The sequence below is a fragment of the Labrus mixtus genome, chromosome 18, assembly GCF_963584025.1.
Source record: "Labrus mixtus chromosome 18, fLabMix1.1, whole genome shotgun sequence".
NCBI lineage: Eukaryota > Metazoa > Chordata > Actinopteri > Labriformes > Labridae > Labrus > Labrus mixtus.
Window position 1 is genome coordinate 5,780,554 of NC_083629.1, and position 24,676 is coordinate 5,805,229.

At 40.7% G+C, this 24,676-nt stretch overlaps 3 protein-coding genes across 3 annotated transcripts; 2 read left to right on the forward strand and 1 right to left on the reverse strand.

Annotated features, from left to right (window-relative positions):
• The first annotated feature begins 5,908 nt into the window (after positions 1-5,908).
• On the forward strand, positions 5,909-8,100 carry LOC132993426 (retinol dehydrogenase 14-like). The gene is made up of 2 exons (XM_061063264.1): positions 5,909-6,317; positions 7,139-8,100. The coding sequence occupies exons 1-2, from the start codon at positions 6,075-6,077 to the stop codon at positions 7,754-7,756; spliced, it is 861 nt and encodes a 286-aa protein (XP_060919247.1). The 5' UTR covers positions 5,909-6,074; the 3' UTR covers positions 7,757-8,100.
• Positions 8,101-13,760: 5,660 nt separating this feature from the next.
• Positions 13,761-18,654, reverse strand: zgc:123321 (Protein YIPF5-like). Its single transcript, XM_061062739.1, has 6 exons — positions 18,514-18,654; positions 17,695-17,817; positions 16,376-16,518; positions 15,585-15,730; positions 15,330-15,511; positions 13,761-14,233 (listed from the first exon to the last, which is right to left on the reverse strand). Exons 2-6 carry the CDS (start codon positions 17,814-17,816, stop codon positions 14,071-14,073), a joined length of 756 nt encoding a protein of 251 aa, XP_060918722.1. The 5' UTR covers position 17,817; positions 18,514-18,654; the 3' UTR covers positions 13,761-14,070.
• A 748-nt stretch (positions 18,655-19,402) lies between these two features.
• lamtor3 (late endosomal/lysosomal adaptor, MAPK and MTOR activator 3) lies at positions 19,403-23,922 on the forward strand. The gene is made up of 7 exons (XM_061062742.1): positions 19,403-19,504; positions 19,743-19,792; positions 20,300-20,334; positions 20,438-20,496; positions 20,973-21,106; positions 21,788-21,851; positions 23,524-23,922. Exons 2-7 carry the CDS (start codon positions 19,784-19,786, stop codon positions 23,595-23,597), a joined length of 375 nt encoding a protein of 124 aa, XP_060918725.1. The 5' UTR covers positions 19,403-19,504; positions 19,743-19,783; the 3' UTR covers positions 23,598-23,922.
• The last annotated feature ends 754 nt before the right edge of the window (positions 23,923-24,676 follow it).

Consider the following 24,676-nt stretch of genomic DNA (forward strand, 5'->3'; position numbering starts at 1 on the left):
ACATGAAGGGTCTGAGGTTGTCACATGGAGGATCTGATGGGTCACCATGGTCGGGGCAGCGTGCAGACGGACATGTGTCCTGGGAGCGCTGGGCTCTAAGTGTTGAGACAGACCGATCCCTGTTTCTGCACCTCAGCACCGAGCGCCGGCCTCCATTTATCACAGCAGAGTCTTGGCCCGGGTTAGTGACACACTGGGGCTGCAGATGTCATCTAGGCCATTTATTATGTCAGTTAAAGCTGTTTTTTATTAGCTGGATGACAGATAGTTCTTTAATTGTTTTGTTATTTTTTTCTGGTCATGTGAGAGAACGCAGGCTGGAACGTGGGAATGCTCGGACTCCGCTGCCGCTGCTGTGTTTGGATAGAAAAGTCTCACAGAACATGTGTGATGGGATTTCTAAATGTGCTGATATACGGAGCTGATAGCGCCGTGAAGTGAGCGCGGTTTCAGTTAAACATGTAACATGATGAATAAAAAACCTGATCAGTGTGTGGAGTTAAGTCTCTCAGGGCGGTAGCGTAAAGGTCACAGTGATGTTTGCTCTCACAGAAAGACAAAGCTTTATTTAGAGTATCACCTTTTTCTTTAAGGAAACAGGACCTTTAGTTTATCACAGACAGTATATCCATACATTTGGTCCTGAATCAAGCTTACACCTTTTATTATGGATAAATATGGTTTATATTTGTGACCTGACATCATCAGCTGCACGTTTTTATGGGGAATAACAATAGTTGATTTGAAAGTCGGGCGATAAATCCAACAGTTTTCCTAATGAATTATCTGTTTGGCTCATTTATCATCAACAGCTTCATAAAGAGCCTGTTTGGTTCCTAAATGTAGTTTTTTTTATGAAACAACTTTTCAAGATTTTTCCTTTTAATTGTTGGAGACAATTCTCCCCTGACAGAATGATCTACTTTTATAATAAGGCGCTTCCTCGCCCTAAATCAAGAGCTGCCTCCTCTTAATGTATCTGCTGCCTTTAGAAAAAATTGAGCTTCCTCACCTGAGAGAACGAGGCTGCCAAATCTTTAAATGGCCTGTTCATACCAAGTGGCAACCTCCAGTGTAAATAATTGAAGCTTATGTGGAAGTGCTAAATCCTGCAGTTCATTGAGTGTCCACTAGACGCTGGCTGTAGAAGCACAGGAAGTCACATATACACCCATTCAAAAAAATGTTTACAGCCTGGTATGAAAAGAAAACTAGGTCTGATTAGCTCACGTCTCGGCACACACTGTACAGGGGATGAATTATTTGAAACTCGTCTCTTTTGATTTTATGAAGGATAAGAGTTATTCACAATAGGGCGTGTAGCTGACATGATTGACAGGCGGGCACGATATAACGGTTTGTCAAGAGGCTTAAAACCCGCCTCTGCTCTAGCTCTCAGCCTGTCGTTAGGTTGACTGAAAATTAGATGAGACAGCATTTCCAGCATTGAGACCATTGATGAGCCTGCAGAGCCTTCAATCTCTCCCTAACAAAATGAAATACCATTCCTGACAGAATTAGCTACCCACCTGACTAATGTCACATCTTGTATCCAGGCAACATTTTAAGCCCCATTTCCACTAAGCGGTCCAGTTTGGTCCAGTTCGGTATGGTAAACCCTGATCTTGTTTGCATTTCCACAGCCAATCGTACCCTTATTTGGTGAGCGGAGTGTAAGCCAGATGGAGATACCCTTGGCACCCCAACAGAAGGGTACCAAAAAAGTAGGACGGTACGGATCCCTTATTTTGTACCATTCCCAATTTTTGATGGAGGAAACGCCAATAAATGGGTACCATACCGAACTGAACTGAAACAGACCGCTTGGTGGAAACAGGGCTTCAGTGTGTCAGATCCTTTCTTTTACACCATCAATCAATCATTATTTGTAAAGCACCAATTCAAAACAAGTGTTATCTGGAGATGCTTTACAAAAGAACAGATGGAATAATATGCAGGAAGGATTTCTTCTTTGTATTCCTCACATTCCTGTTGTCCACACATCCTTGCCGCTGAGGTGGAAGTCGGAGCAGGCCGTGCATGAATGAGGACGGCGGTGGTTTGTGGGGACGACACAGTCTGATGGTGGTGGCTTGGCATCAGGCGATGGTTGGGACGACAGAGTCCATCACAAGCCCCTACAGACTCACCCACTGCCCACCCCATGACATTAAAGTCTGTGAGGGTTCAGTGTTGCGGCTTTTAGTTGGAGACATTTTTTGTCTTTTTCCCCCCCGATTGACGGGGGGGGGGGAAGGGAAAAAGGATGGGGCTTGAATGATATCCAATGGTTTGGAGACTGTGAATGCTTGTTATTGCTTTAAATTAAAATACAGCACTAGCATTGAGGGTCCTTCTCTATCACACATGCTTTAACTCAGTGCTGCTCCACTGGGCAGATAAAGCTGGCAACACAGCACCATATCTTTGGCCTATTCTGTCATTGCGTACAAATAGTGTACCTGTTTTTAATAATGTACGGATTCATGTGTATCCACTGCATTATCATATAATTATTACCATACTGCGGCCATGCGAGCCAGTGATTAAGGCTTGGCGAGCTGCCCATGGCTCACAAACCGTGTAATGTGTAACACTGCTCAAACTTCACGGCCAGGAGGTTTATTTTGACCGGCGCTATGATTCTGGTGACCCTTGATCCGCATGTTATTCAAAAATCAAACATATTAGATTATGTCAGGTCATGAATTCTTGATTTAAAAGCCCTGATTCCGTATCAATCATCTCGGATGCTGTTTTTAAAAACTTGTGCCAAATGAAACTTTCTCTCACATCGTAGTCTTACTGAGGTCATCTATGACTTCCTGATAAGGGACACCTTGTTGGGCATTTTTTATTGAGTGTGTCATGAATTGCATTAGAACTTCTTTATAAATTATCACATTTTCAGCCCTTCACATCTGCAGAAATGTTTGTTTGGGGGCTATGACTGTATTTAATTTTGAAGCCTTTGTCAGCTGATGCCAATGACGAGCTGTTACTATGCAACATCCCAATTTACAATGCAACACATTCATGCAATACACAAAAAGTTACTGCATGGCTGACTGCATAAAATAAAATGACAGACATTTGATACTGCTGGAAAAAGCAATTTGTTGCTCTTTTTGCACTTGAATTGCAATTTTGCACACCTCAACTTTGCACTTGAATAACTTGAATTTCCATTTTGGTATGAGCTCTTGACTGATTTTATTGCAATGTTTTTATTTGGTTTTATATTTTTGCTGTGTTGTCTGATTTTTTAAATGTGTTTTGGTTCATGTTCTATGGTGATGTTGTCCTTGTGTTTCTTGTCTTCTGTGTGCTCCTGTTGCAATGTAAATTTCGCCTTGGGGGACAATAAAGAATCTGAATCCTCCAGCTTTCAGTCTCACACCTGACTCACAGCACTGATCATCTTGTCTAACTGTTGATTTAATCGTTTAAAAAAACAAACGGTATCTCAGTTTGGTAAGTTGTACTGTCCCTTTAAGAAAATGATTGTCACTCTGGTTTTTTATGATGTTTCCTTTTCTTTTCATTGCATGATCATAAATGTGCTCATATCCTCGTCATAGTTTGTGTAAGGGTAAAGCACTTTTTATTTTCCTCTGCAGGCAGCAGCTACTGGTGTGACGGGGAGCTGCGGAGTGGAAGCGCTTTGGTCTCCGCCGCTGCAGGGCTGAAACTGAGCAACGATCTGGACCCATGGATGTTTGTCCGTTACAAGCTTGGCTTTAAGCTCCGATGTTTTCCAGATGTTACAGATGTTATTACCACATTATTGCTGCTGGTAGAGCCCCAACTGTGAAGCCAACCAGAACAGGTCCGGCCTCAGCACCAGCGGTCGCAGCGGAGGAGTTTGACTCTGTGTTGTTTCTTTTGGTAACAGGCCACTGGGGCCTCTGAAGGCTTTAACTGATTTATTCAGGAAACCTGAGACTCCTGCACAAAGATGATGAGGGTTTTCAGTAGCATGTTTTAGAGACTCGGACACTTGGTATATTTATATCTGCGGTGCAACATTAATGTCCTCATCATAATGGTATGTTCAGAGTCTAATCTTACTGTATTTTTATTGTCAACAAATGACCTCTTCTGGATTTCGTTGCTGCTCAATGTCAGGTTCTGACGTCAGACTAACAACAGGGTTGGATGTCAACCCAACGTGGTTTAGATGTCAGCTCAAGGTCAGGCTTTCAGGTCATTCCAACATCGGGATCTAAAAATTGTTCAATGTCAGATTTCGACCTTAGCCCAACATCAGGTTTATTCTCAGCTCAATGACATTTTGACATCAGCCTATTGTCAAGTCAGCATCAGGTTTTGACATCACCCACTGACGTTGGCTGCTTGTCAAGGTTTGACTTCATCCCAAATTCCGGATCTGACGTCGCCAGAACATCAGGGTTTTTATGGGCTGGTCATAGACAGTAAGAGCAGGGCAACTCAAAAACAGCGGCAAAAAAAGAATATTTGCCAGCACACTTGCTCGACTGCCACAAATGTGTTTTTATTGGATCACAACGTTTCAACCAGAGGTCTTCTTGTGATTATTTTCTGGAAATATGTGGGTTACACCCATATAGAGATGTTTTCTACAACAACAGCCTGATAGGTATAATTAAGGCAGGTGTGGTCAAACATTTTAAACACTCCAAGGTATAAACAGTCCAAAAATGCAAACTACTGTATAGTTTGAAAGCCTAAACCAAAGCTCTAACCTCTCTGTTAGAGAGGTGCCTGATCGTCAAAATTTGAATTGGTAAGTTATTTTAAAAAGATAAATAGACGTATTTCCCTTCTTTAAGCGTCTCAGAATCAAATGAAAATTACTTTCTATGGAGGTTAGACAACAACTAGGATTGGGTAACACACTATAACAACAAATTACGAAGTATACATCAGATCAGTAGCCCTAATATGCCTGCATACTGTCTCTTTAAAACACTGATTGGGATCTGAATTACTACTGTAAATACCATTAAGATGGAGGATCCTCCTGGACCACATTTAATCAAAGACACTTATTTAAGACTTTCTTAAAATTGAACCCCGCAGCAACATGAATGCATTTTCTCAACTGATAATTGGGAGGAATTTCCTCAGCTGATTGTGAGAAATGGACAAGGCAATACACCAGGAGTCAGGTAACAATTTGAAAAGATCCACAAGCGTACTCACATGTTGAGTACTGACAATGTTACAATTCACTTAGCAGACGCTTTTATCCAAAGCGACGTACATCAGAGAGTAAGAACAACACTAATCCAGTCATACACCACCACCGAAGCAGCGGGAGCAATGCAGGGTTGATTGTCTTGCCCAAGGACACATCGGACATGTTGCTCAGCTGGGGATCAGTTTTAACCTTTCGGTTAAAACGCGATGACTCTACCAACTGAGCCACAGCTGCCCAGCCCACATCAGTCCTAACCCTCGAGGAACACAACATAACATTTTCACATTTACATGCAAATTTGGTTGTATAAACACTTCACATTTTAGCATGTTAACAACTAAATTGACTATGGTAACTTGATTTTGACTGTTATCGTTGAGGCAACATTAATGTCCTACAATCATACATATTTATGCAGATGTTTTAATAGCCTGAATAAGTTTGAAAAACAAACCATTATCAGTTGCATGGTCATTTTTCTTAATTAGTTTTGTTAAGCTATTTATGCTAATAAGCTAATAATTTCACTTCTTTGAGGGCAAATTATAATTTCTGTGGTCAAAAACTACTCACAAATTCTTCATCATAATTTTATTTCAGCAGGTGTTTCTACACGTTTATAAAATAGACATTTTATTTTATTTAATTCCTGATAATTAATTAGACAGCATTTAAAAAGTAAAATATGAATTTTCCTTTTGAATACAACCTATGAAAGTTGATTAGTTGAAAAGCCACTTTTACGAGTATCCGGAAGGCAACACGTAACCATTAAGGATTCGGGGTAATGTAGTATTTCTCTGTTGTTGTGTAGTTTTCATTACAAGCTAGCTGTCGATGAAAGGAGCTCTGAACCAGCAGCTTACTAGATGTCTAACTATCAGTCAAAATGATGAACGGAAAGACTGTCATAGTGACCGGTGCTAACAGCGGGATAGGCAAAGCCACAGCAGCCGGCATCCTGAAGCTCCAGGGCCGGGTGATCATGGCCTGCCGGGACCGGAGCAGGGCTGAGGAGGCGGCCCGGGAGATCCGTCAGGAGACCGGGGCAGAGAGTGCACAGCTAGTCGTCAAACAGCTGGACCTCGCCTCGCTAGCCTCTGTTCACACTTTCTGTCAAGACATAATAAAGGTTTCAAAACTGCTCATTGTTAAAAAGCGAAGTTTACTTCACATACAATGTAATTATACGTCCCTGCTCAAGAACGTCCTGCTGAACCTCCTTCAAAAATGTTTAAATTTTTATTTTCTGACTTTATTCTGAAGTTTTGTGTGCCTATAAAAACTCAACAGCGTGTTAACTGACTTGAAGGAATACACATGTGTAATTCGGCATACTTTTGTTTACACTAAGATGTTAAATTCAACTTGAAAAGCCTGAAATTCAAAGTATTTTCAGCCAGTGAATGTGAGATGAAGCCAATGCTAAGAAATGTTACACCCAAGTTAAATAGGAGCTGCTTTGGGGAATATAACCTTTACCAATGCCGAATCGCAAAGCATTACACAGTCATTAATCAAAGTTAATTAGATATACTTAGAAGCCTATATTGTTATTGATATGTCTATTTAATGGAGTGTGCATAGGTCATTGTAAGACCTTTTGTTGTAAACATATTTGGCTGGCGGGCTACTGTTTAGTCTGTAAAAGCTATATTTGAAAACTTTTTAACAGTATCATACAGTATACAAACATCTTATTCAATACACCATTATAACACATAATTGTATTTCCTATAATGATTTAAAAAATGGCACATTAGGTCCAATGTTTAAAAACCTCAAACATCACACAGAATAAAAGTGTGATGTTTGAAAACTTGAGTAGCAGTGCAGACGTGCATGGAGTATTTGATCATTTTGTTTTAACACTAACGTAACATCCACGTTTAAATGTGAAGCTGAGGTTCTGTCTGTGCAGATATGTTTCATGATCTCTCCTCTGCTGAACAGGAGGAGCCTCGGCTGGATGTCCTGATCAACAACGCCGGCGTCTACCAGTGTCCTTACACCAAAACAGACGACGGCTTCGAGATGCAGTTCGGGGTCAACCACCTGGGCCACTTCCTGCTCACACACCTGCTGCTGGACCTCCTGAAGCGCTCCGCTCCCAGCCGGGTCGTGGTGGTCTCCTCCAAACTCTACAAGCAGGGACACATTAACTTTGAAGACCTGAGCAGTGAGCAGAGCTACGACAAAGCGTCCGCCTACAGTCGCAGCAAACTGGCCAACCTGCTCTTCACCTGCGAGCTGGCTCGTCGACTGGAGGGCAGCGGCGTCGCGGTGAACGCCCTGACGCCGGGCATAGTGAGGACTAATCTGGGGAGGCATGTTCAGGTCCCGGTTTTAGCTAAGCCCCTGTTTAACCTGCTCTCCTGGGGCCTGTTCAAGAGCCCAGAGGAAGGAGCCCAGACCTCAGTGTATCTGGCCTGCAGCCCAGATGTGGACGGTGTGCAGGGCAAGTGCTACGCAGACTGTAAGCCTCAGATTCTGCTGGACAAAGCCACAGATGAGGAAGTGGCGAGCAAACTGTGGGACATCAGTGAGGTGATGGTGGGAATAACCACATGACAAAATCATTCAAGCTCCCAAAGCGGTTGAAATGAAGCGACTTCAACCCGAAAAGAAATACAAAAAGGTTGAGTGCCTTATTCTGCACAGTATTGATTGTTGATTATAATTGCACTTTTATTAGATTTGATTACCCATGATCCTTTGTCCATTGCTTTATTACAGAGGGGATTTGTGTTCAGACCAAAAGCAAACTCAGGCATGTTTAATCATAATCATGATCAGGGCTGGGCGATATGTTGACTTCTTAAGATACATATCGATATATTTTCAAACAAGATATAGGGTAACACATTATCGTTACCATCGATATAGTTCATGTTGCATTAAAATATCATTAAACGCATCTTCTAGAGCTGCCAGTTCACCTATTTCTCCTCTCACAGTCCTTCTTCACCCCGCTCCTCCTCTCTCTCCCTCTCTGAGCCAAACTCGAACGAATAAATAAGGAACATTAAAAGACATATCGATATCGAGTCTTTCAGCTAAACAACATTGAGAGTTGAGTTTTGGTCCATGTCCCCCAGCTCTAATCATGATACAAGAACTAGTAATTCCAACATAGTAGAAGTCTGAAATAAATCAGTGAAATGATTTGATGTTGACTGTCAGTGCTTTCTCACTCATCATGCGGTCGTTTTGTTTATTGGATGAAGGCCGGAGTATAAAGTCCATGCTCTCTCACCAGGAAACTGTCAAATTGGGGAGGCTAATGTATCATAGTTGAGATAAGTTTGTAAGGTGATTCATGAACCTAATTTGAATATCTACAAGGAAAAAGACAACTATTTGCTGTAAGATGGATTTTTATTTTATTTGTTTGAACACCTGAGACCTGACTCGGGTTAGACGACTTGCTGCAGCCGGTAAAGCTGATGAACGCGAGGCGACGATGACGCTGATAACTAACGTCTCAATCTGTTCTGAAGAATATCTGCAGGGGTGTACAATCTGCTTCTTGCTCGCTCACTCTCTCTCTTTTCTCTTCCTCCATCACCGTCCTCTTCCTCTCAGCCTCAGCCGTTCTATCACCTTACGTCTTTTTTATAACTGAAGGCTGCTGTGTGAATAAAAGCTGTAAAGATGAACGCACTGCTCACTAGATGACCTCAGCCTATAGTGCAGTAAACAGGCGATCAGGCCGCACTGTGGGCACGGGCAGAGACTCCGTTCTCCCTGTTGATGGTTATTAAGCAGTTAAATCGACCTTTTAAAAAATACTATTTTAATATGGAAAAGTTTCTTGCTTTCACTAATTTCACTAAGCTCTTTGAAGGACTCGTGCTTCCCCGACTCAGAGGTAGGTCTGTTATCTTCCTGTCCTCTTAGCCTCCATAATCGGGTGTTCATAATAGAATAATGCGCAGCGCTTTGCTTCATTTACACACTGCCTCATTTAGAGAGAGGCTCCAGGAGAAGCCAGGGTTTTGGAAATCACATTTCTTCAGGGGTTAGTTAGGCTTCAGTCAGCCATGCTGCTCACCCTGAGAGTGTGCGTTAGCTGGGAATGTTTTTCTCTGCAGGTCACCTATAGATACAACATTTCACCTTACATGAAGTGGCAGTGAGACCCCCAGGGTGCGTAATGATGTTTCCCACAGGTATTCTTCATTAGGACATTTTCTGGATCATTTATAGAGGGCTGGAAAACATAGGCAGCTGCTTTATCAAATGCATCTCACACTAAATGTTCCCGGGACTTTTTAATGGCAGCTCGATTGTATTTGTTTTACAAATAACTCCAATTGGTGCAATTACAGAGTTTAATGTCCTTAATCGGCACCGGTATATTGATAGGTACTGCGTTGCGTGTATGCTAATGCAGATGTGAGGGCCTCACTCGGGCGGCTTCTTGCCTCGAGGTCCAACACATAATGGTTCAATTAAAAGTGCATTAAATCTGTCTTTTCCTCAGCTTCTGTTAGACTCACTGTGCTCAGGTCTCCAGTGTACTCAGCTGACACATTGACTGAAGTACAAAATGTACCGTTTATTTATTTATGTATTGTGTTTTTATCGTTCATTTTTACATCACACCAGAGTTAGCTAATAGCTCATTTGCATCTGTTGTCCCTGGGCAGGTCGACAAAGAATACATAAAAGAAGGTACGTTATCTAAAATATGAACATAAATGAATTATTTTTATTTTTATTTATTCATTACAAAAAATAGTCCACTATCAGATACAAAAGAACCATCTTTACACTGGTCCATTTCACACAATAAAATTCAAACAATCAACGACCAAAAGAGGAGGACCCCCCCACACTCATACTCCTGTAAAATATCAGAAAGACAGAGGGGTGAGATATTCTTTGAATTTGGTGATCTCATTAAAAATGTGCGCACGTCTTTAGATTGTTTCTCAATAAGGACACATAGAGTGAAGCTTGAAGAAATGTAAATGCAAAGGGACAAAAACAGAACGGTAAATTAAAGTGTTGTATTGGATTTGTACAGGCAGCCGCTTTTCCCCTCTGACATCACACTCTGGGTGGATAATGTCTCACTGCTTTGTTGTAGGTTTTGCAGTTCTTATAAAAGAAGGGCGTCAAACAATCTGCATTAATTCAGCATTTTGACCAGCGCCTGTAAAAAGAATAATATCAGGGACATCTGGTGATTTTTGCAGTGAAATAACGTTCAGAAAGTCGTTATCAAACTCTTTAGCTAACGTTCACAGCGGTCATTGAAATTCAACCACTACAATACTGCAAACGTCTCTACTGTATATAGAGAAGTTTTTGTATCATTTTGCTTTTTCATATGGCCAAAAGTATGCACTAAGTATGCATTAAGTATGCACACTTAATTATGCATATTGTAAGTTTCTAATGAGCAAACAGTGCCTGTGTTTGTATGTTATAATTCTCTGAATCTTTGGGAAGAAATAACCATGCAAAGCCTTCGTTGTGATAACAGTATCCGCCCACAGGCCCAGCTCAAGGGGCCGCTACACTGCCTTTGCTCCCCTGTGACACGAGCAGACTTGGCCTTACATCACAGCTGATGTTAGACAAGATGGTGAAACCGCGGCCACAACATCAGCGTATACGGCAACACAATTAGATAGGGTGATGAAAATGTGGTAAGAATGTGTGAGAAGACCGTAGTTTTACATATCAAGATGTCAGGGTTAATAGTTTCATGCTGTAACCTCGAGTTAACCTCAGGTTCAAGCTACACAGCGCTGCAGCAACACACACCTCTGGAGAGGAGATAGAAGGAGCTGCACACAACAATTTATCTAAAAGGAAGAATGTGAGACTTTTTGATCCAGTAGATGTCGCCCTTGAGCACTAGCATGAAACCAAAACAAACTGCTGTTTGGCCACACCTCCTCTATTCTTAAGCCTCTGCTCTCCTCCAGCGACACACCCCCAACCCCTCTCCACTCGCACAAAGGAGTTATCAATTAGAATGCAATTATTAAATTAAAGGGATACTTCACCCGTTGAAACATGAATCTGTATTGACATTGGGTCATATATGTAGTAGAAATGTGAAATACAAGTTGGTGCCTTCTTGTCTGAGAAAAGGCAGAAAGTGTCTTTTTGGCTCATGTGGATGAAAGACACCAAATCCCAGAATGCACAGCACCACAGGCCACTCCCACTAAGGTCCTCTAGTTCAGAATCTGAATCAGAAATACTTTATTAATCCCAGAGGGAAATTTGATCGTTACAGTTTCTCCAAAATATACAGTATAGCAGTAGAAATATAGAAATAAAAACATTTACAGACATATTTACTTCAACACATAAGGCCATTTCCTTAACTGATTCAGAGATTTCTTCCAGAATTGCTCTTGAGATTGCTAGCAGAAAACAGACTATGTCTGTGTCCATAGGCAAACAGTGAGAGCACCAACACTACCAGTCCGCCCCAGCTCGAGCCGGCCCGAGCTCCTCGTCCTCACCGCGGCCAGCAATATAGCAATATAGCCGCGAGACAGTTGCTGCCGACAGGCCGGTCTTGTGTCGCGGCGGCCCTGGCCTTCTCACTCATTGTAGACAGTCATGACTCAGACACATTTACAGAGGATAGACTTGATTTCTGCTGTTTTTATGTGTAAAATGTTTACACATAAAATGTTTATGGTAAAGCTACATCAACCCTATGTCAGGTCTTTGATGGAAGTTTATGTTACTCCATAGAGTTTCTAACAGGTCTTAAAAGTCTTGACACTGATGAAACTCTGAAAAGTCAAATATAAAGGTGGATTAATACGTCTGCATGTTATATGTAGAGATGAACTATAACTGCAACCTGATATGTCTCTATTGTTTGATGTGAATGATGAAGAAGGAAATATCTACACACAGTGACAAAGAGAATCCAACAAGATGCCAACAGTGGTGTTGGTCTGCGCAGCGGCTTTGCATCACGTTTTTGTTTGTGTGATAAGATTAGATGGTAAGATTTCAAACAGTCCTTTAGGTAGTGAAGTTGCTTCTGAGATGATGACATCAAGGTTTGAATCAAAAAGAAAGATTACAGTGTCGTCAGCATATCATAGCAATCACAGTTAGCACACTCATTGGGAAGGCCGTATATATCCAGCTTTTTCTTTACCCCAAGATGTGACCTTATTGCGACATCACACATAGTTGATTAAGGAACTTTCTGGTGTTATTGGATTCACAAGATAACCCTTTGATTTTCATGGGTTGAAACTTTAATATGCAGCTTTTTTGGGGGCTTTTATGCCTTTATCTTTAGAGATCGGACAGGGGAGAAATTCAGAAATGGCGGAGAGAGAGAGAGTGACATGCAGGAAAGGAGCCACAGGTCGGTTAACAAAACCCGGACCGCCCGCTTGGAGGACAATAGCCTCCGTACGTGAGGTGCATGCACTAACCACAAGGCTACCGGCGCCACAAAACTTTACATTTTTGTTTGTTTAATTTTTTTTCCGACTTAAGCTTGTGTTTTTGAATGTGCAATGTTTGGATTTAGCAGCAACATTCCCGGGCACTTTTTCTCCAAATTTAAAACTGTACGTGTTGGAATTTGGTCTCTTGTTGTTTTGGTGCCACCATCAGTCTCTAACACAGAGCAGAGAAACAGAGCTCAGCGAGATCATGGCTTTGGTATTCAGTCTCTCAGAGGTCGACCCTGTCAGCTCGAGCAGCACCTGAGGGACCGGACCCACCTGACTGATTGGAGCGAGACCCTTAGATGTTACCTGTTGTTAATATCACGGTGAGTTGTGTCGACATCCTTGCCTCCCTCCTCCTCCCCTGCCTGCTCCCCTCGCTCCTAAAACAAAGTTGTCTGCAGAACATTACTGACTCTGCAGTTGTCAGAGTCTGCTTAGACCCCCATACATCATCAAAGCTGTGTGAAAAATACGTTCCTTTTCCTCCTCTGAATGCTCCACAACTCTGTGGACTATCTTCATGTTCACTTACACGGCTTGTTCTATTCATCATACTTTATTCATTCTCTATTCAATGCTTAGAAAAGGACGACAGCAAGAGCAGTACATCCTTGTTTCTGCAGCACACAAAGTGACAAAGCAGTGGGATTGAAGTGACTGAAGTTTAGCAAATTAAAACAACTTTATGAGTCTCTACATTGATTTCCTCAGTTACACTTAATCATGTTTGACTGCAGAAAAATGTGTCCTTACTCAGCCAATGAGAATAGTTAAAACATGTAAGCACTGTGGTGTTTTGGCTCCCTCTACTGCATCAAGAGGGAATGTCTTAATGGCAGCTGTAGTGTCATTTCTTACCGTAAAGGTCTGGATGAAATCAGAGGCAACATTGATTACTCACCAAGCAGATAAAAGATCTTTACCCTCAACTTCTTGTCAGATGTGTTGTGGACATTTTGCAGGTTGCTGCTCAATTAACCTTCCACCACATTGAAAGGATATGTATTCAGACGGCTTACATTAATATCATAAAGATCTGCTGTCATGGAGAGGGTTAAGAGAAAAGGACGTCATGCAAGCCAAAAGTCTACAAAGTGACAGCAGGGACTCGTCAGACACGCTGAAAGTATTACAGAAATCTTTATTCATAAAAATTCTGCTTGAATATGAAATGATCAAAAAAACAACGATGAAATCAAACCATAAAGTAAGAACTGTGTACAAAAATAAAGATTGTATTTTTCCGTTTTCTGTACTAGAAAAAATGAAATACAATCATTCATCAAATCTCTAAACCCCCTCAGATTCTTTACTCACACAGATACATGACAGGGGTTAAATATAATCATTGCTGTATTTGTGTTGGTAAAAGTAGTAGAGATAAATGAAAGGATGGACTCATGAATGACAAAGGTTTTCCTGTAGTGAAAATTAAAATACAGTGAGCAGTGCAAAGAGCCCGTAGAGCAGGGCGCAGGGATACGCCACCAACAGCTGCTGGCCCTCCATGGCCAGGGTGGAGCTGAAGATCTTTGAGGCTGAAAAACTACACCAACAAATCCCCAACAAGGCCAGAACTGTTCCCAGGAAACCTCTGTGGAGACAAACAAGAGATGTATCAGTAAAAGTCAACCAGAGGTGATCTCTGCAAGAAGTCTAGACTGACACCAGATGGTCCTGAATGTTGTTACTCCAAAATAAATCAGAAGCTGATCATGCTTTTCTGCTTATTGATAAGCTTGGTGGCTGATCCTTAAAGGGATAGTTTGGTATTTTTTTGAAGTGGGGTTGTATGAGGAGCTTGTCAATAATAAGTATATTAGCCACCAGAGATGATGAGCTCACTTCCTCTACTGAGAAAACCACAGAAGCTAGGCTATACATTAGCAGACGGGTCTATTTGCTCCACGTAATTTATCTGATTTTAAGAAAAACCAAGCTAAAAAAACAACGTCTGGGTAAATGTATGTTATTGGACAAATTCACAGAGCTTAACATTTCTGCTAGCAAGCACCTTTCATTTGAGCACTACTTCAGCACACCGAATACGTGTTGTTCTGTCAGCAGCGCACTCAAATCTGGAATTATCGCTGAGTTCATCTTGTTTTTCAAGTCAGAAGTGACTATATTGACTTGAGAGGTTGGAGCTTGAGAGTGATCAGCTAGCATTAGCTTGAAAAGCAAGAAAATGAGCCTTATTCACAATAACTGGGTTATGCAAATATTATCCCAATATAAATTGGCATTGAATCATATGTATGAATGGTTACAAATACACTAAAAATGGTCTTGTTATGTAAAACAAAGGTACACAAATATGTACATAAAATAATGCATTTTGACATGAAACATCCAAGTACCACAGCTAACCTGTGAGCAATGATCAAGATGGTAGAAAGCTAAAGATGAGAACTACAAGATAACTTAAAAGGAGGTAAGCTGGTCCCCTGTTGCTTTTTTCTTTTTGCAATTCGTCCCCACTACAGCACACCTTGTATAATTGAAAATGACCCGACATACAGTGAGCAAGCCAGTATCTATTCTGCGCCTGTTTCAATCAATGCTTTGAGACTTCAGTTAAGATAAATATGTAAACATTTTATTTCCAATGCCAACTTTTATGCCATCTAATCATTTACATTTTGAACGTGTAAAAACAGAAAGAATAAAAGGTCAAAGAGTGGGCTTACTGTAAAGAGCAGAAGACGGCAAATGCAGAGAGGGCCACCATGGGCAGCAGGCAGTAACCCAGGACACTCGCCACACATCCATAGGACACAGCCAAAGAACTCATGAGACTGAGCAGAATGTACATCCCAGTACAGCCTGTAGCACTGGTCCCATACACATAACCAAAGTGGGCTTTACCTGCCTTCAAATGACAGATAGACACACCTGGGTATATGGTCATTGGCTCTGTTTAAACTGATAGTATTTTAGCTTACCATCATTAAAGTGACCCCGAGTGCAATGCAGAAGAGGATGGGACCTGTCAGATCGGTCTCGTTCATGATGCTGCCATCTGCAGGCTTAAAAGGGTTCAACACTGTCAGCGTCTTCTGCCAGATGTGATCGAAGTTGATGCCGAGTTCTACACCGGGAGAAAAGGGCAAGAAAACAAAGGAATCAAGGAATTAAAATGTGATCTTTGGAAAGTGTGTTTGCATGCAGGTGAGTAAAGAACCAGGGCGATCTGGCTTTAAAAAATGTGAAGTCCAAATACAGGCATGATGCTCTCTGTGATTAACTGGGATTGATGGAAATTACACTTCATAATGGGTTTTTCACAGCAACATTTTTCCCGCCAAGGAACGCCATTTTTATTAAGGAGTCAGATGTTTAAATTGAGCTAAGGAGGTTAAAACTGTGTCGCCTAAATATATAAATATATAGACACAAAGGAACCCCAAATTTGTTTTTGTTTACTAACTGGTTTTCTCCATAAAGATAAAGGTGGACAAACGCATGTCAACCATCACTGATCGGACAAGTGGCTGCAGGAACTGGGGATCAAACCCCCGAACTTCCAGTTGAGAGACAACCCACTATACCACTGAACCACAGCACACTGTAAAGAACAGCACTCGAGCTAAACTCGCTTTTTTTAAATAATCTGAACCCTTGCGATCATAACATAACTTCTTTACTTGCTGCCAACAAACCTGACCTCTGTATGGACAGAAACTATTTAAATCATCAAGAATGTAGAAATATGAGAAATGAAATCCCTGTTTACCCTCCAGAAGGGGAGGTTCCTCTTCTGGAGAATCTAGCCCTGTGTGCACAGCCCCAGGCGGCATGGCAGGTTGGTAGAACTGTCCGGGGTACTCCTGCTGCATGGACGGATCCAGAACATCAGGTGTGAAGGTCTGTGCTCCGCTGAAACAACACAAAGGAAAACATATTCATATTAAACCTGACAGAAACACATTTTGTGTTACCTTGTCTTATTTGCTACAAACAGTGAACCTTGTAGAATATATCTTCCTTCACTCTTTGTTGGCTCATAGTTGTAAAAGTGAATCGAGCACAAAACCATTAATTGAACTGTGCATCATGTCAGCTGTCTGCACACATGCATACAGGGCTGTAGAAAAATATGGAAACACTTGAGTTTTGTACATAGAAACATGGACGTAGGCTCAGTGACATCACAAATTCGATTCTGAAGCAGAGATTTGATGCTCATCGATGGCGGTCACCATATTATAAATTCCTATCTTAAAATAACTTTTGATTTAAATAGTAACAAACAAGGAGTTAGATTGGCCACACCCCTAATCCTGTGAATTTAGGCATCACACTTAGCCGTGATATAATCTAAATGGATGAGTTATCAAATAAATTAACCCCCCTTTACAGTGTGTGTGAACAAAGAAATGAGCTTCAGAGACAAAAACTGTTTTGTTTTTTAACCAGGCTTTCATATTTTTATTTTTGAAGTAAAAATAAACATTTTAGTACTGGTGTTTACGGGACTTCTAGGGTTTCTGGAGCCAGACTCTAGTGGACACTTGAGGAAATGCAGTTTGTTGTGTTGTTTTTCAACACTGGAGGTTGCCGCTTGGTTTTTTGGCATTATTGTTTGTAAAATCAATCAGTTTTTTAAAACAGCCTTCAGCTTCTGATTTAAGGTTCATATGCACTTTTTATTCGTTTTTTGGTAACATGGGCATACTTTAGTTTCCTTTTTTCAGACAGTACAGACAAAGTATTATGCTTTGCTGTTGGATGTGAGACTGTGATAAACAGAAACTGTCCTTAATGTACACAAAATTAAACTTATTTTCTTAAGCTTCAAGTTTTTTTTTTTGCATTTTTCTGTTTACAGTATTGCAGTAAATGTAATCAGGATGTGTCATATTGAAAGATTCTTGCAGGTGGTGCATCCTTATGTCATTATGGATTTACACAAGAGCCAACTAAGCTATCTTCAGGGTGTTTCTGTAATAGAGTATTCTATTTAACTTTAGATGTTTATATGACTTTGTATGACGTTTAAATGAAACATGAGAGGAATAATAAAGGACATTGGTAGTCAATGTGAGTACTCACTTGTCGTAATAAGCGGGGCTTGTAGAATCGTAGTCATCGTAGTAAGCCACAGTTTGACCCTGGTCATCGATGTAATATCTCGTCTGGTAGAAATCCTGCTCAAACTGCTGGATGTCCCCCATGCTAGTCAGACAAAACACAAACCACAGTCAATAAAAAAATAACATTCATACAACACAACTGTTTACCAGAAACAGAACGTGTGTCACTCCGTCAGTGTGGAGAGAAAAACAGAGGCCTGAGCCAACACCTCTTAGTTAATATGCTTACTGACTCACTAAATGTTACATATTTGAGTCATATGTTCTTGTGACCCACTTTGTGCTTCATGTTTTACCTAAAGTCCAACAAACTGGAAATTAGAAAACAATCGGTCAATAGGTAATTGCTTGTTACCAAAGGAAACAGAGAAAACCAAATGTATGGATTTATGTCCGCTCAGGGCTTCCGTAGTACCATCATCTTTCATGATTTATTTAAATATAGTTCTTAATCTTCTCATTAAAGAAGTGTTCATGTTCGTTTAGCTTCACCAACTTTATCACATCATGTCGTTGGACCTTTTCCTCAGCTGACATGGAGAGTCCCAGCAGGAAAAACAAGCAGGAGTGTATGACCTTAATGAGTTTATATCAATATTATCAGTCCAGATTTAGTTATACATATTGTTCCTTTGGTCACAAATGAAAATGTTAGCAGTGAAAAGGGTCTATTGATGTTTCAGTCCCCCATACCCCAGTTTGATATCCACGGATTAACAATAAAATGAGTTGAAGTATTAATATCCTTAAAAACAAATCCCCTGCTCAGTAAACTCACCTGTTAAGGTGTAAAGCACACAGGCGGACAGTAGAAAGCTTTCTCCCTCTTCACAGAGTTGTGTGGTGTTTTCAGGGCAGAGGAAGAGTGAAGCCCAGTCTGTTAGGATCTTCTATTAATAACTCGTTATATTTAGACCTCCTCTCAGGGATATGACAACTGCCCTCTATGAAAGTAGAACTGCAGTATTAACCTACTGTCTTTACCTTATGTTTCTCTTTAATAAACAATGAGGCTGGAGTGAGGGACTTTGAATTCCAGATTCTACTCTGGTGCATGAGTTTCACAATCTTTGCTTGTTAAGAAATATAATTGATACAAGGTTGCTTTAATGGATTTATAAAGTTAGTCGACTAAGTCTAGGCAAAACTGTAATTTCCAACAATATATTCGGAGCAATTTTGATTTGATAAGATGTCTATTCAAGCCTAGGCCTCTAATGTGTTACTTCACAACGGTAAGAAGTAGCTGGGCCAGATATGACTATTAACAACCTACTGACATGTAAATCACTGATAATAACAGAGGTACATTTAACTCTAAAAACTGAAATATAACACATATGCTTAGTAGCGCTTCGTTTAGTTTTCACATTACGCTTTAAAATGAATGAAAACGCCGCCGTTGAAGTTTAAAATCTCCGAGGACCATTGAATGCAGCAACACAGTCTTACGAATGCTGTGTTTAGGAAACATCGGAAAAATCAGTAATATAAAATAAATGTTCTCATATCAGTCAAAAACAGTGTATATATTTATATAAACAAGGGGGTATATGTTTTACTCACTTTACATAAACATAAGACCAATAAAACAGTTTATATTAATCTGTTTTTTGCTGCGTCATTGGCGCTGTGAAGTAAATTTGCGAATTACAGATTATGATGAACGCATCTTCAAGAGCCGGAAACAAAACAACTTTGTCATGTGATTTCTGCCCTTAGTATGTAGCTGTTAGGTGTAAAGTCGATTTAAATAAAGCTCCAAGAAGGTATGTGGATACTTTAACTGTTTTCATTTTGACTTATTATAAATGTAACGTGTCGATGTTTGCAGTAAAAGCTGGAAAGGTTGGTTGTTTTATTTAACGGAAGTAATTGATAGCTGGATATCGCCTGTTAGCTTACTGATTAGCTTTCAGGTTAGCATGCTGTTCAAAGTCCGCTGTCATATTTAAATACAATCTAAGTAGCTGAGGATGTTTAACATAGCTAACTTTCTCTCCACAGTTGCTAAGCCGTCTACATAAGACGAGAATAAAGAGGACGCCATGGCTGATGTGAGTATGGCCTGTCTGTCTGTCACTCTTAATCCACTCATACCAAAGTCCTGTGTATTTTCTGACAAATCGATGGAAAACAAGTATTTTGTGGACTTTTTAAAAAAAAACAAAGAGGTGTGAATGCTGAAGTGTGGTATGTGTAATAATTCGGCAAAATCCGGCTGAGGGAAAGCTGACGGATTTAAAAACATGAGCCTCCACACTGATGAAATACTGACACCTGACTGTTACTCACTTCACTTTTAAATACTGTCAGTGAACTTTGACAGCAGGAAAAACACACCCTAAAAGTCATTGATTTAGCCTTCAATTGTATGACTTTTCCCATTGTGACTCAATCTGTAGTACACATTTTGGTATAGACACTTCATCAAAATTGACCACACCGTGAAGGCATCGAATATGAACAATATGTAAAGTTTAAGATGACTTTGTCAGTGACAGTCTTGTATAAATGTGTCTTATTTGGTTAATTTACTTATTCCTTCATATTTTCTTTTGCAGGATCTGAAGAGATACCTGTACAAGCAGCTGCAGAGGTGTGCATGATTGATTGGTTTACTGGTTAACTGTGTTTACATGTCACCTTCATGTGCTGATGAATCACTGGAAATATCTGCTGTCTCTTCTCTTCTCGTACAGTGTTGAAGGTCTTCATGCTATTGTAGTGACAGACAGAGACGGTGTCCCGGTTATTAAAGGTAAGAAACTACATTTTAGTCCTTTCATTTTTATTCATAGATAACAAAAAAAACTACACTTCACATGAGCGCTGCGTTAAATGGACACAGGGAAAGACGGTGCAATTATGCTGATAGCTATGTTATTAATAACAGGGACAATCAGTCTTTGATCACACTTTATTTTCCTTGAAACACATGTAAAATGCATTATAATGCAATAATTATTGCTATTAAATAAGCATTTATTCTCGAGTCCATCATCTGAAAAACCTACCTACCTGTTTCTGCACAATTCAATAGTGGACTGTGTGGTTAACGGGGGACTGGTTTGCTCGCCATAAAGATCAGTAGAAGCAAATAAATGACATCATGAATAACTTGAAGAACACGTTTTTTAAATGAATGATGCAGGCAGCATGGAGAAGCAGCAGAAATTCACCCTCTGTAGATTTGTCCATATTGTTAACGTTGCTTCTGCTTCTGCTTCCTCGCAGTCGCCAATGACAACGCCCCCGTCCACGCTCTGAGGCCGGGCTTCTTGTCCACTTTTGCTTTGGCCACAGATCAGGGCAGCAAGCTGGGCCTCTCCAAGAACAAGAGCATCATCTGCTACTACAACACCTACCAGGTCTGACACCAGCTGCACTAGAATGATCCCGTGTTTTTGTTAGGATGTCGTTTCAACAGCCTTTAAAATGCACCGAGCGTTTCATGATTTTATATTTGTTCTGAGCTGAAAGACAAAAAAAAGGCGGTTGTTTATCTCCACTCAGAAATATCTCTGATATCATGTAGCATCTAAAAGCCCTTTTCAGACTGCTTTTTTTTTGCAAAAGTGCTGTTACTGAGCTCAGCCGCCATCACGTCTTTGTACATTCACATCAATTTGGTGTAATATTGGTGTCCCAGTCTGTGAATACACATTGCATTCCGGTAGCTCTATTACACACACACACACACACACACACACACACACACACACACACACACACACACACACACACAGTGCTGAGCTCTTCCGCTGGTTCTCCTGAAACCGTCTCTCCTCTGTTACGCCTCTGAAGACGATACAGAGGGGGGATCCCTTTGTCCCCCCCATTACGCCTCAACGACATTCAGTTTGAAGTTGAAATGTCGCAGAGGCGTGAATATCCCTGTTTCAAATCAAACGGCCGTCTGACAGGGGCTTTAGATAACCCTGCACATCCATGAAACACATGAGCAGTGAACATGCTCAGTAGCTGAATGTTTCCAATGATGTCACTTACGGTTTTTGCTTCTTTTTTTTTTGCTTCCTCTTGCTGAACAGATTGTGCAGTTTAACCGGTTACCTTTGGTCATCAGCTTCATTGCAAGCAGCAACGCCAACACAGGTAAAAAAAAAAAAATCAAATCTGTTTCAGTCTCTGTAAGCACTGTGGTTCATGCGCTTCTCTCAAAGTCACACACAAGAAAACACAAAAAGAAAGAAACTGCTTTAATGGCTCATCAACACCCTGACTGCACTAAATCCAGAGATGAAACAGTTTGTTGGATTTCTGAGCCCTTTACTTGATGTCAGATTTCTTTTATCATTCTTTTTTAAAGCATTGGTTCCTAACCTGAGGTCCAGGCTCAGGAAACCCCCAGACCATCAGAGATGAGACTGATCATTTCAGTTTTTTTAATACAATACTGTGAAACTTTAGTCCAGTAGTATGAAGAAACAACACACAATAAAAACAGATAAAACGTGTAGAACCACTCCCTCTGGGTCGCTGTCAGATGAAGCTTCTCGTAGTGGCAATCTAAGAACAAAAAGTGCCACTGGAGGGTATCTGAGCTCGTTTCTAACTCATGGTGGGAGAAAAGGAAAGTCCGCTGTTGATTACATTTAATCTTGAAAAACACCAACAAAAAGACGAGTGTATGCTGCACTAGACAAAACGAGCTCGTGAACATAAACACACTAAACAACATCTTCACACACACTCACGGTTGGAAAACTGTGTGGCTTCCCCTGAGTCCCTGCCAGAGGTGAACTGTGTCTCCCTTTTCTCCAGACCTGTGGCTGGAATCACCACATAGGCCCAGGTGCACAGGTGACGTAGCAGCGGAAAACATTTACATAACTTACCACACACACACACACACTATAACACACACACTATAACACACACACTATAACACACACAAAATTGGCGACAACAGTGCTAACATCATGCTGCAGGAAAAGCCTTGGTTTACATTTCCCACAGCAAAGATTCACAGTGAACGATGTGTTTGATTCATGCAGACAGGATGAGATCCGTCTTTGAATCGTACTTCTTTCATGGATCTGACCTGACAGCTTTACTGGTTTTATTCTTTGAGAATGCAATAAAAATATGAAACATACCCTACGAGTCAAAAGTTTGGACACACAGCAGTAACATTATTATCAATAATACAGTTTACTAAGTGATTATAAGATAGCTACTGTATGCTGTGGTGAGGGCACACCTACTAATAGAAGGGTGTTTCTTTATTTTTACTATTTTTCCACATTTTTGAATAATAGTTAAAACACAGAAAATAAAACAATTCATTTTTGTTTTGGAAAGAAATGCATCAACTTCACTATTTCTATTTATATAAGAAGCACATATCAAACATTTAAGCATAAGCCTTTAGATCAAAATGTCTTAAAGATAATAATGTGCATTTCAATCAGCTGTGTCCAAACATTTCACTGGTAGTGAACGTCTTTGACTCCAGACAAGGCAGTGATCCAGTAGGATGCACATCGTCAGGGATCCAAACACTACTTTTTATAGAAGTACAAAGGATGAAGCTGGACCAAAATATGCACAAGAATTACACCTCTCCAAAGTGGGGTCAATAATGTGTTTACCACTTCAGTGAAGAGATGGGTGCAAGAAAAACTGGAGTCCCTGTTACTGCTGCTGAGTGCAGATTTAATGTCTCATGCAGGCGGTCTGGTGTAAAAAGAGAGATCACAGTATTCACATGTTTTATTTGTCGAGCAGTGAAGTAACCGCAGCTCTCCTCCGTGTGTCTCCTCAGGCCTCATCATGAGTCTGGAGAAGGAGCTGGCTCCACTAATAGAGGAGCTGAGGCAGGTGGTGGAGGTGACATAAACTCTGCCTGACCCCTGATCCCGATCCACAGCGGAAACATCCGGATCACACCCAGCTCCCTTAATCTCTCTGTCTCTGACGGTGCATTCAAGTCATGTGGGGAAACCTGTCTACAACTCCCAAGTATCGTTTGAACTGTACACATCATGATTGAATCTTCCGGTATTCTTTTTTCTTTTCTTTTTTTTTCCTTCTGTTGACTTTCTTTTCGGCTCATTTCTGTGGAGTGTTAGTTCTCTTTATGAGCGTTTCCACAGCTGAGGCAGAGTTTGTGTCCAATCAAATGTCCACAAGTCTGAATAAATGTATCATGTTTAGCACCTAATGCCGTTTCCCCCCTTTTTTTATACTGTTTATCTTTTGATAGTGTACTCTTACAGTGTTGGTCATATTCTTGAAACAGATTTTTGGACTCAATCTTTTGTGATGATGTTTTTCCATGTGATGAAATTATAAACAGTACTTTAGACAAACAGAAAAGAGCGCTCTAAGAGCAGCTGTTCACATTTTGTCGGATGTATAAAAGCAATACAGAAAAGCAGACATACAGGTTAGACAAGTTAACTAACAGTAACAGGTGAAGTGAAAGTGAGGACAGTCTAGTGCAGGCGTATTAAATCTGTTTTCAAGAAAGGGGCCAGGTTAAAAAATAAATCATTTTACATGTTGCGTTTCACAACAGCACTGTGACAAAGTTCCTTCATTGAGCCTTATTGGTCCTGGTGTTGGAGTTGGCTTCTCTCTAGAGCATCGGTTCCCAACCTTTTTTGGCTCGTGACCCCACTTTGACCTAACAGAACTCCAGTGACCTTAGCTACATGCCTGCACTAGAGGTGTGTGTGTGTGTGTGACACCAGAGAGCCGCTACAACGATCGAGGGAAGTTTTGAAGAAAAGTTAACAGATCAAGTCCGCAACTACCCGCACTATGATGTGTCATTGCCGTTACTCTGCCTGATTAATGTGCTACTCCCTCTAGAGGAATCCTCCAGTAACACGCGTTGTTCCTATGTGATGTTAACGTTCTCGATGCAGCAGGTTAAAAGCAAAAATATTTGAGCCCCTAGTGACATCATATAC

Coding starts and splice junctions, on each gene's coding strand:
- lamtor3 (XM_061062742.1), top strand. Junction 20,335..20,437: donor CTGTACAAGCAGCTGCAGAG/GTGTGCATGATT, acceptor CTTCTCGTACAG/TGTTGAAGGTCTTCATGCTA. Junction 20,497..20,972: donor CGGTGTCCCGGTTATTAAAG/GTAAGAAACTAC, acceptor GCTTCCTCGCAG/TCGCCAATGACAACGCCCCC.
- zgc:123321 (XM_061062739.1), bottom strand. CDS start 17,816: ATGGGGGACATCCAGCAGTTTGAGCAGGATTTCTACCAGACGAGATAT. Junction 15,731..16,375: donor GGAACCTCCCCTTCTGGAGG/GTAAACAGGGAT, acceptor CTCCCGGTGTAG/AACTCGGCATCAACTTCGAT. Junction 15,512..15,584: donor TCGGGGTCACTTTAATGATG/GTAAGCTAAAAT, acceptor TGTCATTTGAAG/GCAGGTAAAGCCCACTTTGG.
- LOC132993426 (XM_061063264.1), top strand. CDS start 6,075: ATGATGAACGGAAAGACTGTCATAGTGACCGGTGCTAACAGCGGGATA. Junction 6,318..7,138: donor TCTGTCAAGACATAATAAAG/GTTTCAAAACTG, acceptor TCTGCTGAACAG/GAGGAGCCTCGGCTGGATGT.